Raw genomic sequence first — 13389 nt, forward strand, 5'->3', positions numbered from 1 at the left:
CTACCCTGTTGTGTAAGTCTAAATATTGGGCTTACCCCTAACTGCACATAAATCCAAAACCCAGAGTAACTTACGTCTTTGTTTGTCAAGTCAAAATATGGCAAAGAGGCAGATGAGACTTCTGCTTTTTCAGGGTTCAGTAAACGCAGACTCTTTGTACCACGATTAGACCCGTGATAATTTTGACCTGCTTCTCCCATGTCTTTGTGGTGGTAGGCCCATATTACCCGCACTGTGCTCTCCTGGAAAAACAAAACAAAACAAAACAAAACAAACAAACAAAACCCATAAGGAGCAGGAACAATATCTTCTTCACATAGTTCATTTAGTTCCTAATATAGGTGTGATGTAGGTGTTGCTGTATTTGAACAATTATAATGCATACCAGAGGCGAAATCATCTACTGATGCAGTTTTTTCTTTAAAATGAATCATGTTTTATATTTGCAGGGTTCACGTGGATCTACAGAAGTTGTATCTTTCTCTGATAGCTTTCTTCATTAATGCAGCAAACTTAAGTCAAAACTGCAAATAGCAGAACAGACTCAAAAACACATAACCAACTAAGTATATAGAACATCTTTTCCTAGAAATGGCACTCTTTTGACCAGCACTCAGAAGACACCCTCCCAAAACAGCTTCCAGGCTCAACTATGCAAAGATCTGAACACCTTTTGTGAGCTGCTGTCCCTATATGCTAGGGAAGATAGACATTAAATTACACAACATATTTACATCTTAAAAATCAAGCTACTGCTTCAGCATAGACCAATTCTCTGTAAACCATCCTCAAATTGAAATAATCACCCCTGAGACAAAATACTCTAATAAATGTTGAAGTGTCCCAGAATGTTAAATTATACTGAGACAATTTGGAGCAGGTGCAAAAACCACAGATCCATCGACTGCGTGGAAATCTGGCAGTTTATACAGCTGTGGATTTCATTCGTGTATCTTTCAGCTCCTCATGTTGTTATTATTGCATATATTGCAAAAACATTGATAATGACAATAGTGTTAAACTGCTACTGTGATGCTTCCAAAATGAGTAGTAGTAAACAAGTCAAAGCACAGAAAGCCCTGTAAATCTCTCTAACCTACCTGTCATTTTCAATATGAAAATCATCAACTTCATATAATTTAAAATGAAGTCCAGCAGTCACTAGGGCAACAACAGAATTTTCCATGAGAAGTATTTACCATGGAAAAATTTGCATCATTAAGTTCTTCGATGTCTTTATTTTTAATATAGAATTAAACCAAAAATGAAACATTTCAGCTCTATATGCTCAAAAGTCTAGATTTAAGATGAATTGCAAGTTACTGTAGGATCTAAAAGTGTTTCTCAAGTTGACATTTCTTGAATGATTGCAACTGTAGGACACAGGATCTGAGAGCACAGAGATACCTCTTCGAATCCTATGTTCACATGGTGTGTTACGAATTAGAGAATCTTATGCATTGAACTGAAGGAACAAAGAAAGCTGAAATTAAAATATAAGAGTTTAATAAAACCAGCACAAGTATTTTTCCTGGTTAATTTGGCAGAATAAATGTTTTGGAAAGTGCTTTGGGAGCTGAATTCATTTGCTAAGTGAATTTCTCTAATTATTTTATTTTACTAAAATGAGATTTTAATAACCAGTTTCATAATCCCATATACTTTTGGCCTGAGTTATTTATTTCATCTCTATATGTATAGTCAGAGCATCTTACCGTTATGCTTTTATCATTTGTATCACAAGTGTGCAGTTCTCTGCTAAAAGCCAATATTGTGTGTGTACTGTTTTCCATGGCATATTCCAGATGGTAATCCTGTTGTGGGTCTTTTTTCAGTACTCTGTTTTCATCAGTAAAATAATCCTGTTGAAAATAAAAGGTGGACCGTCATTAAAAGGTAATATTAAGTAAAAAAAAAAAAAAAAAAAAACTTTTTGTGGAATGCTGAATCCACTTAACATTGTTTTTATGTAAAATATTCAGGGATGACAGTTTGGGTGACACAAAACATTTTTTTTTGGATTAAAAATCTTCAAGAAAGCAAGTCTCCTTGGCAAGCAGCTTAAAAATGTCTTGAACAACTTTAACTGCCTGTACATGACTATGAAAATAAAGGCTGTACTCAACCAGTGAGCCTAAATTATCATAACTGGGGTGTTGTGAACTTTGGGGAAATTACAGAGGGAAAGAAATTCACTTAATACTCCAATCAACAAAATCACCGTTCCCTCTTTTCACGACTTTGTTTTTCCTACCCCACAAAAAGGAAACCTCTTGGATTAAAATCGATTGGAACCAGGAATCCTGCAGTTTAACCAGGATGAACAGTGCTTAGTGCACACAAAAGGTGCCTGGAGGGTTTTGGAGTTTATTTGTTGGTTTGGGGTTGGGTGGTTTTTCTTAGAGGAAAGGTTAAGAAAGATGATCCCCAGCTCAGCAGAAGCACGGTACAATGGAGGAGCTGAGCAGCAGTGTTGGGTCATTAACCTCCTCACCCCAAATTCCTCCTGCCTGCGCAGCTGCAGTGGCCGCGCAGTGCCCCTCCGGCCTCCTCCTCTCTCTCCTCCAGCCTCCTCCTACCACTGCCTCCAAGGTGCATCCTCTGCTTGCCCGCCCATGAGTTTTAGGCTGTTTCTGCTCAGGCTGGGGCAGGGGTGGGTGGTTTGCAGGAACTGCTCTGAGCATACAGTCCTAGAGGAGAGCCTCTAGCCTTGGTTAGCAAAACACCTCATTTTTTCCATAATACACCACCTGATAGCAGGCAATTTTGTCTTTTTTTTTTTTTTTTTTTAACATGTTACTGGCAGATGCCATTAATAGTGCACTGTCCTTAGCAAAATAACACAACACCTGCTGCTTCTTGAAGGCATTTAACTCAAGCTATTTGGATTTCCATTTCCTTTTAGAGGGATTTCTAGCTTTTACATCCCTTTGTTAAAGAGAAGACAACAAAGCTGAAAAACTGTAAAATGTTTTGCCCGAGTATCTTAATACTGGTAAAAGTGGCTGCCAGTTTTAATTCACTAAAGGATCATTTAGGAGCCACAATCTTCAACTTAACTGCACCCATTAAATCCTTGTGTGTACAAGAGACCATGTGCACACCAGTCACAGTTCACAGGCTGGTCTGCCTGTTATTGATGTACAAATAGCTGCATGCCCAAACATTTCATCAAGATATTTTAATTTAGATGAAAAATTTAATGAAATTATCTCATATAGGTTCAAGAAAGAAAAGGGTAAGAAGCAGACCATTTTTATCAGTATGAAAACATTCAGATTTAGTTCTGTCTTCCTGTAAAATATTATTCAATATTTTTTCACCTCCAAAACAAATCTAAATAAAAAATAATTAAAAAATAAATAAAAAACGAAAGGTACTGAAAAGAGTCCTTTTCCCATCAGCACTTTTTTTGTGACTATAAGTGAACGAATACTTATATGAAAAAATACACACTTGGAAAAACTCTCATCAGAAAGAGCAAAAGAGAGGTCTGGGAGCTGGAGTTCTATGCTGAAAGAAAGGAAAGTGATGAGTTATGTTTGTTTAGAGAAAGAACAATGAATTTGCTCTTCCAGATGGAAATGATGGGCCTGTTCTGGGATGGTACTTGAAGGTGGGTATTTTATGGGAACAAAATGCTCAATTTCACCCCTAAATCAGAGCGTGGACATAGACAGTGTGTATCTACACAGAATACCATCCCTGTTCTGAAAACACATTTCTATGGAACCTCTGCTTTCATCCTAGAAATAGTAAGGGCTTATCTGGACTAGAATTGTATCCTTGTGAACATTGGCTTTTACCTAAGTGTGATATCTTTTCTGAAATGTTAGGTTAAACTGGAAGGAGGCATCCTTGTATTAGAATAAGCACCCAGAGATCCAAGAATAGCTTTTCCACATGGGATTGGGTTGAAAGTTTTTGCCTGAAACATCTGGGAAGGAAAGTTCAGAAATATAAAGCCAAGTTAGGTGCGTACACTCAAATATTTTTCTGGTGATCTTCACCATTTCTTAAAAACTCTAAAGTATTTCTCTGTAACCCCCCCAAAAAATAAAATAAAAAATAAAATAAAATAAAATAAAAGAGCAAGCATGTTATATAGCCCTGAACTCTACAAGCCTGCAGGGAGAGTGCAAGATAACTGGAAGAAGCTGTGTAATTAAGATATGGCTCAGATGTGCCTTGATAACGCAATTGTCAATGGAATGATTTCATTCTCCTGGATGACGGTCAAAGACAGGTCCCAGCTCCGGCTCACTGTAAGGGGCTCCCTTTGTGCCTGCAGGTGAGTGCTCTGGGGAAGGTGATCCCACTGCCCACATGGGTGCTCACTGCTGACCCTGCATCGCCTCTGCGGCACCTCGCTCCGTCACTCCCCGGAAAGTACTCTGTGGGTAGATTTTAATCTGACCAACTAACGTTAATCTTTCCCACGTGAAAACTTCTGTGAATTAATGAATTTGCTGGCTCTGCTTACTTCCTCTGCCTGATATACATCACCTTGAAACATCCCTTGACACCAGGATCCTGAGAATACCCAGGAAGCAAATTCATACAATTCATGGGAAGATGGGGATGTTCCTGTATCGCCCAAGTCCTATAAGTCCACTGAGTGCAATTGGGCAGCACTAGGGGAATCTAGCATGAATACATTTACCAGGAGCTATTTATGAATTATGAACTGCCTCTATTACTATTTTTATTTCTTTTGTTAAAAATTATCCAGACGTTCATCATAAAACTAAAATCAAATAATGTAACAAGAAAATTTTGGAGCAGCTCAGAATTTGATTGCTCAATCCCTGACACGAAAACAGCTTGTTAGCCACTTTGAAAACAAAACAAGGCCACGTTGCCAAAGCATTCTGATCTCTTTCTGTTCAAATAACAGACTATGTCAATCTATGCATGCTTTACTCAATTTATTCATCAGAGCTTACAAAACTTTAAGACACACATACATACATGTTTGTGTACCAACCTTAATGAACAAAAGGGGGTTATCAAAAAAGAAGACACACGGACAAGCTGTGATGCCACATCCTTTTCAACAGTATGTTGGAAAAGTAAGAAAAAATGTCTGGAAGTTGAAGTCATCTATGCTCATACTTGCTAAACAAAGTCTGTGTAAAGACTATTGTTTTTTAAACAATTATATTCATGCATTAGCATGGAACATACATAATGTGGATAACTTTCTTGCAACACAGGTAAGCCCCTTGCGATTTGGGTAGGTGGCATCACAAACATTAAAGACATAAAAATGTGTATCTAGAGATGCTTCCTTTCAGAAAGGAAAAATGATAACAAATAAAAGTCCTGTGGACTATGGTGTAACACCACATTACCACATTCGGACAGCCTATACTCCACTTAAATCCTTGTGTCTGCTCAGGGGAGAAAGCTTGGTTCCTCTGAAGGCATGTAAATGTGACTTACAAGGCCAAAGGACAGCACAGAGGATGAACGCACCAGAAGCCAGACATCAGGCATCTGGGGTTCAGCTCAACAGAAGGAATCTAAATATGGTCCTGAATGCTCTCAGAGATAGTCTGCTGTAACACAGAACTCACCTAAATTTGCAAGTTTCACACATTTAATTCTGTTGAGAAAGGAGTGGGACATTTTCATCAACAGAATCACAGTGCTTCGATATCCATCACAGATGGTCTGAAACCTGCCTCATTTCAGAACAGTTTATTCTTCCTACCAAATAGGAAAAGGCACTAATATGGCTACATCTTTTACAAAGATTTGGTTTTGGCATGCCATACAGTCGGAAAACCTGTGTGTTTTGTGGGCAAGATTATACTGATACAAATAATTCTGAATTTAATGGAGTTCCAACACAGATCAGTAATAATTATCAGGTCCTTAATACTGAATTTCTGAAACACTCAGCAAAAACCTGTAAATACAGCTTTATTTACTGTCAGCCCCTGAATCCAGATTCTTTGGTTTCTTATGCACACACAGAATATATATGTGAAATAAAGATAAAGCTTCTAAGTTTTACATCAATTTTACAGAAGCATAGGAGTTATAGAAAGAAGGTAAAGCTGTAATGACTATTTTTCTGGTTCAAACATCTTATTTTGATTGTTTAAACAATAAGTGTTTTAAACAAAGATTTGGAAGCATTATTTGTCACGCCATGAAATAACTAAGATGTTGTTCTTATTTTACAATTTACTTAGATAAACTGTTTACTTTTGAAACATTGAAAGCTTCTGCACTCCCATTGATTATATTGGACATGCTGGCATTTTAAATTGGGGGCTATGCTGTGAGATCAAATAGTTAGGTACCTCGTTCCTTATGCTACCTAGAAGTTGAAATAACTTACAGAAAATGAAAAATCTTCTTGATTGTACAAGTTCTTGTATGTTCTTTTCCAGAAGTGAGGCCCATCATACTGCACAGTTTTTCAGATCCTATTAACCTCCTTCTTTCTCAAAAAAAAAATGTTATGTGGCATAAACAGTTTCTGATTGCTGTGCTACAAAGATGGGGAGAATAATTTCTTAAGGTTGTTAAAAAATAAAATAAAATAAAATAAAATAAAATAAAATAAAATAAAATAAAATAAAATAAAATAAAATAAAATAAAATAAAATAAAATAAAAGATGCAAATGGGCTTTTTTATCCTCAGAGAATGTAAGCACAGCTGCACCAAGAAGCCTGACCTGAAAAGCACTACCAGCTGTTATTGCATACTTGAACAGGTGTTTATAGGACTCCCTCCCCAGATCTTTACAATGTACAAGCTCGTTTTGTTTATGGTATCCATTTCCCATGCTAAATTATATACAGCACCTTTCAACCTAAAGGAGCAGCGAACAGCTTCCAAACTGTGGCCCATCCAGCAATCGTCTTGCAGGCTTGGCTTGGGAGCAGCTCTGATTTATGTGTGTTGCCCCCCTCCAGCCAGGAGCTCCCTGCCATTCCAGCAGCAGTGGAAGAGTTGCAAGCAAGTCAAAGGACAAGCTAGGAATGGGAAATGAGGGAAAAATCAAGCTTTGTCACATCTAGTCTTTACCTGTGGTCTGCAGGCAGCTCGTGCAGTTTTGAATATCCCCAGACTACCCATCTGATGTTATCTGAGATGGAGGCTGAAGACGAGACTGGCAAAGGAATTCGGAAGCTGCAACCAACACGAAAGTTGGCAGAAGAGATCTATCCTAGTATAAATAGGATGGATAAATTGCCATAGTGTGCAAAAGAAGTGACCAAAACTTCTGCCTGAAATCAGCACCAAGCTATGTCTTTCTGGGTTTCCAAAAAAATAACTGTGGTTAACATTTCTCTTTTTTATTGTTGCATTTAATTCAGATGGAATCCTGCTGCTCATGGTTCCAGCACACACTGGATATTACCATATAAAACAAACAAACAAAAAAAAAAAACACAACTGTTTGTACATTGTATTTGGCAAGAAGTAAACAGAGCATGAGTTTACAAATAAGCAAACAAACTTTTTTCAACCCCAAATAATTACAGCTTGAGTTCAAGGCAAAGATCGTACTATACTCTTATGCTCCTATGTCAGTGAAAAGCAAAGCCCACCCCCAGAAAACTAACATGAAGTAGTAGGAGTCTGAAAGCACCACTGCTTCATGTAGGAACACCTTGAGAGCATTCCAGTTGACTGATCCAAATCTTGGGATTGGCCTGCAAATGGAAAAATATCCACAGAAAAAGGTACAGCAGCAGCAATCAAACAGCTGCAAGAAGTTCCTGAAGTCAGTGGGATCAGTAAGTTCAGCTGCTGCCCTGTAAGCAGACTGGTCAGAGCTAATGGACTGATTTGTTGGGTGTGTGGTTTTTTTTAACCTACACACCAGATTAGCATGAGATGATTCATTTCTTCCTGAGAAGCCCAGATCTTAGTCACAGGGACAGCTCTGACAAGCTGCATCTCCTCCTGGTATGGTTCCAGCTACACTGCCTGAGATACACTGGAGTCAATGTAGCTTGTTTACTTCAGGTATACTGCTAACTGTCACAAGGATGGAACATTTTTATCTGTAACAAATAATAACTGGGGGGGGGGGCTGTTTTTTAAATGTACACACATACAGACACACATTTTCCACTTCTGTGTTTACGTACCCAGATAATGCATGCATATGTGTGTACATGTACAGATATTGGCTTTGAAAAAAAAAAAAAAAAGCATTTTTTATACATGAAACAATTATTTACTGAGAGACACGTCTTTGCTCATGTAAGCTGTAAGTCAAATACACTTCAGTGTATTTCTCATATCTCATTTGATGCTGCCCAGGGCTGCCATCCAGTAGCCAACAACCTGCAGAAACCCTTGGTTTCTGTGGCACCCATGGAACATACAAAAACTTCACTTTCTACACACACAAATGAAAAGTACTGAATCATGGCGGGCTCTCTAGCTTGCCACACACAGGTGTAAGAAGCATCAGCAGTTGAAATATGGCATTGCTTATCAGCATGGAGAATTTGACTTTGCAACAGAGTCCCAAGGAGTCTTTACATCAAGAATAAATGTTGATTTTGGAATTTATACTCCAACTATATCAGAAGTTACAGAGCTAGATTAAAGGCTATCCTAACACAAACAGACTAGACAAAACATGTCGCAATGTGTTTTAAGGGAAAGAAAACTGTAACTAGGAGATACTGCACGATCCAATCTCACAACTGTACTTTATCGCAAAGAACTTTCCTTATACGGGAACCCATTTAAACAGCACAAGTTTTCTTGTTTTAATAACTTTAATTACTTCAATTATGAGGAAGTTTTCAAAACACTGCAGGGATTTTGAAGCACAAATATTAATGAGACTTGTTCCCAACATTTTCTCTATGTGCTTTCAAAAATCTCCCCTCATCCCTCTCCTATTTCTAAGATATGGCTTATATGGAGAATAAAACCATTACCCTGTAATTTTAAGCCTTTGCATCACTCATGGTGGCTACTTTTCCATATTGCTCCAGGTGTGAAGCTCTGCCAGTAAGAGGTACTTATTTTTGTGGAGCTGTAAAAGTTTCCTCGGTGTTGCCAAAATCCAATCTGCAAGCAACACACCAGGTATTTTGGAAACAAACAAACAAACAAAAAACAGCTTGCAAACCAGACCCCTGAGGCCTGCAAAACACAAGAGCTCCAGAATTATTCTCATCTTCTGTTCACCAATTGTTGCTTCCTTGTCCTAACTATTGTACCTCTGAAAGGGAAATACAAAGCACCCAGCCGGTGGAGATGTACGCTGTAGCGTCTCTTAATGCCCCACATTGAAGCCAAGAGGGCTCATTAGTCATCTGGAGATTTTGCCACAATGCCCTAAGGCATGAAATACCTCCAACAAAGCACCGACTGAGATATGTCAGTGTGGCACTCACTTTGCATCTCTCTTTTGGTGCCTTTCAAGTTGTTTTCTAAACACTTCTTTTGTTGCTGTTGGCATGAGTGCACTTAAAAGCAGCATATCGTTAAGTACAGAGAATGCTCACTGTTTTCTGTCCTTTAAAATCTCTTCCAAGTACTTCCCTGTGAGCAATTAAGCTAACTCCATGGGATACATTTGATAACAGATATTCTTTAGTTTGGGTGACAGTTAACAAGCAAGGCTGTAATGAATAATAAAGTACTTTTTAGTGACACACAGTCCTTATTCACCCTGAGTAGGGACTATTTTTGTGCAAGTTCAACAGAAGACTCTAACAATGCAACTCTCTTGTATAACTTGCACAAAATAGCCATTCATCAAGGAGGATTACTCTCCCCAAAATGGGGCTCTCAGCAGCTACGTGCTGTGGGTGGGGATGCACAATTCCAGACAGGGGTGGAGACCAAGGAAAAGGCATGGGTCTAGCATGAAAATGCATGCTGTGTCAATTCATAAGCATACACACACACACACACACAAAAAGAAGAAGGCAGGAAGGAACGCTAAATGCAAAAGCTGGAGCTGTCCCAAAAACTTTTATGAAGAGCAACACATGCTGCAAGTGACCACAGCAATATTGCAGGGAACATTTTGCTGAGTACGAGCTATTCTTCCAAGCCCACCCCCTCCCTACAGTGATAAAGGTAGCTCTCAGCTCTTCAATACCAGACCCTGTTGGTATCTTCTACTTTTTCTCAAACATGCTCACCCAAACCCCACGTAGTCTGCAACTGTGCTTGACAGGACTCTTAGGGACATGCTAGAATTAAGTGCTCACTGATCTGCTTCTTTTTGGTGGAGGTGGCTCCCTCAAAATACAACACTGATGTGCATGTATGCATGCATGCATGCACGCTATGTCTTCCACGCCCTCCCCAAAGATGTCTAGGTTCCTGTTCCAAATACTGACTTCCCAAAATGTTACGATAATCAGTGTGTAATTTGAGAATCATTCAAAACCTCTTCAAAAAGCTACTCCAGTACTTCTCTCACATGGCATCGTAACACTTTTTACCTTAATATACTTAGAGAAAACTAAAATTATGTCTTTTGCATCTTTCCAGTCTTTACTCATTATGCCAGACCTCCTTTTCCTTAAATACAGTTCAGACATGGAAAAGCAAAGTAAAACAAGTAACCCACTACACCAAAGATCACAAAACGTCTAAAAACCAATAAAGTAAAATCCAATTTCAGATATCCAGAACTTTTGAGTCATCAGATTTTTTAAAGGAAAGGCACTGCCTGCTGATGGCGGGAATCACATCTGTTTGCTGTGAGAGGATGAAGAATAAATGCCAGAGGAAATGTTCTCTCTCCTCTCTGAAAATGAACTGGAACTTTTCCTCTGCCTCTGTACATTGCTCTCTCACAAACCAGGGAGTATCTGCTGTTAGTTCCTTTACAGAGGGTGGTAGTCTAACTTCATTTACATGTCTGCTCCCACAAGAGGACTCTTCCCTCCGAGAACACTTTCTATTTTTAGAGGAGGAGAGAGGATTTAAGGTGGGGAAAAAGCTAAATTCTCTTAAGAGACTAGCAATTTTAATGCCCACTTGAAAGGCTATAAAGGTGTTTCAGAACAACTTCGAAAAATCAGGCCACTAACTAGCGTCTCAAAACTGTGAAAGAAACCAGAAAATGACCCTTCTAAGAGTTTAGACCACGATGCACATTTTCCGATTGATGATCATGGAATAAAAACATATTTCTAAAACCGAAAAGAAAAGTAAGTTCTTTCATTATATGGTGTACAAATCTTCCAGTGTGCAGCTAGGCATAAAACCACACACTTCCAAGGGCACTATCTATGAAAAAAAAAATAAATCTTTTTAGCAGCACATAATGTAAATGATGATATACAATTAATAAATGAAGTGTTTTAAAAATATTAACTATGTGTCTAAGTAAAGAATTAGACACTATTAAAATAGGATTTTGGAACAAGGTATTTGTTTTATATCAGTCTGTATTGCCTGGCCAGAAAAAAAAAAAAAAAAAACCTTTGGACAAATTTCGTTTCTTCAAAGCGTTTAGGCTATCCTCTTTGTTTCTCACCTTTCCTTCTTTCAGTGAAGGCACAGAAATATTTTTAACAGACCACCTTTTTTTAAAAGACCTCCTCCCAGTTTAAAAATAAACCTTTCTTTGCTGCCTAACTGGAGAAGAAATGGGGATAGTGAAAACACCAAGATGCCAGCAAGCTTAACAGATAGAAGTTATTTCTTCTGTGCCTTATCTACTCCAGAGCGTAACACAATAACTCATAGCACTTTGCATAGCAGATGTTTATGTGTTAAATTAGTGTTTCAGGAAAAGTATCAGCTGTTCCCTGACAGGAGACACTTGCTACAGTCTTTCCCCTTTCTCTCCGTTTTGTATTTGCCATGTGATGTCTTTGGATGAAGAATGAAATTCTGTATACACGATATTTTTAAGGATGCTGAAAACCTATGAGGGATGTTGAAAAGAGCCACAAAAGCGCAGTGAGTGCTGGAGAAAATGACCTGCAGTGGGATACATACAGAGATGGATCTATTTATTTTATGCAAAAGAAAATAGAGGAGTGACTTGATTAGAGCATATAAATTATTTTATGGGAGCTGGGTGAAGGAGACAGACTTTTAAATCTGGCAGAGAAAATGCACATCTGGAATCTGAACCTAGCCAGATAAATACTGGAAATGAGGAAGGGCAAAGGCTTGCCACTGCCACAGACTACCAAGGGAAGTGATGGATTCTCCCCTGGTGTCACTGGACACCTTTGGTTTGGATGCCTTTCCAAAATGCTTGCTTGGAAAAAGAGGATAGCCAAATTTTAGCCAAACAGAAAGTTTGGTTTCTTTTAATGCTTAATATGTGTATCTTCTGAACTGTAGGGCTCCAGCAAGCCTCACATTCTGCACCTCTAAGAGCCATGTTGCTCAATGACTAGAATGGGTTTTCTTCTTATTATTAGGGGTTTGTTTGGACTGAGGTTTTCTGAAAAAAGAATAATCTTCACTTTGAAATACGAGAAAAAAATATTCTGGAAATCATTGGTTTGAACTTAAATAAGACACATATTTCGCAAAACTTGATGTAGTAAACTAATAGGAGAAAATATAGGAGAAAAATATATTTATGCTAAAAGCACCCTTTTTCTAGAAAAGGTTTGATTTTATAGCCTTGACAAACAGTAGGGAGAGATTCTTAGGCATTTGGTTTTCTTATGGCAAAAAGTTAGTTAAAATCCATACTCTTACAAAAGAAAACTCTCAAAATTTAAGCAGCAGCTTCAAAGATCAGCTAGCTCCAACGAAATGAAGCAAGACAGCTCCTCGACTGTACCGGGCATTACTCTGCCCTTAAATTGTCTCTATAAAAGTTGTTATCCAGGCAAGGAGGGTGACAGGTCGCCACGCCGAGCCTTACTCCCCTCTCTGTCTCACGGGACGTGCTGTCCCTGCTCCCTGGCCCCACAGCAATCCCCCCAGGCTGGGGCTCAGGGGGAGACCGGCGGCGAGGGTCCCTTTCCCCAGTGCCTCTCAGCGGAGCTTCTCTGCTAAGCCCCGGCTGAGCCCACGTCCCCAGCCACGGCCTCAGCAACACCTAGACAGCTAGGGGAAAATATCTAGGGATTTACACCAAGGCGGCCGGACTCTTCGGGGGTCACTTTGCCAGGCGAGGGACAAGTGGCGAGTCCTTTTCGGTGGCAAGGTCGGAGCATCTCCGGGTGAGGCGAGGAGGAAGACAAAGGCCGGGGCCAGCGGGGGCTGTTCCCGGAGCCACGTCCATCGGCAGCCCGGGGCGTTATAGGGAGCGAGCAGGGAGCAAGCGGGGAGCAAGCCCGGCCGGCGCCGAGCAGGGCGAGGGGAGCGGGGGAGCCGTGCGGGAGGCAGGGGGAGGCCGGCAGCGGGGGGCTGCGGGAGAACCGGGGGTCGGGGAAAGGAGGCTGGCGGGGCAAGGGGGCTC

The 13389-nt window shown here is 39.6% G+C and overlaps 1 protein-coding gene across 1 annotated transcript in view; it reads right to left on the bottom strand.

Annotated features, from left to right (window-relative positions):
• MOXD1 (monooxygenase DBH like 1) overlaps window positions 1–1813 on the bottom strand; it is a 42443-nt gene extending 40630 nt beyond the window's left edge. Inside the window, exons 1-2 of the mRNA XM_084285294.1 lie at window positions 1716–1813; window positions 75–242 (exon numbers count right to left, since the gene is read on the bottom strand). Coding sequence (XP_084141420.1) covers window positions 75–242; window positions 1716–1793 — 246 coding nt within the window. The 5' untranslated portion in view covers window positions 1794–1813. The remainder of the gene's footprint in view (window positions 1–74; window positions 243–1715) is intronic.
• Window positions 1814–13389: the final 11576 nt, after the last annotated feature.

The sequence above is a fragment of the Netta rufina genome (genome assembly GCF_964035555.1).
Source record: "Netta rufina genome assembly, chromosome: 3".
NCBI lineage: Eukaryota > Metazoa > Chordata > Aves > Anseriformes > Anatidae > Netta > Netta rufina.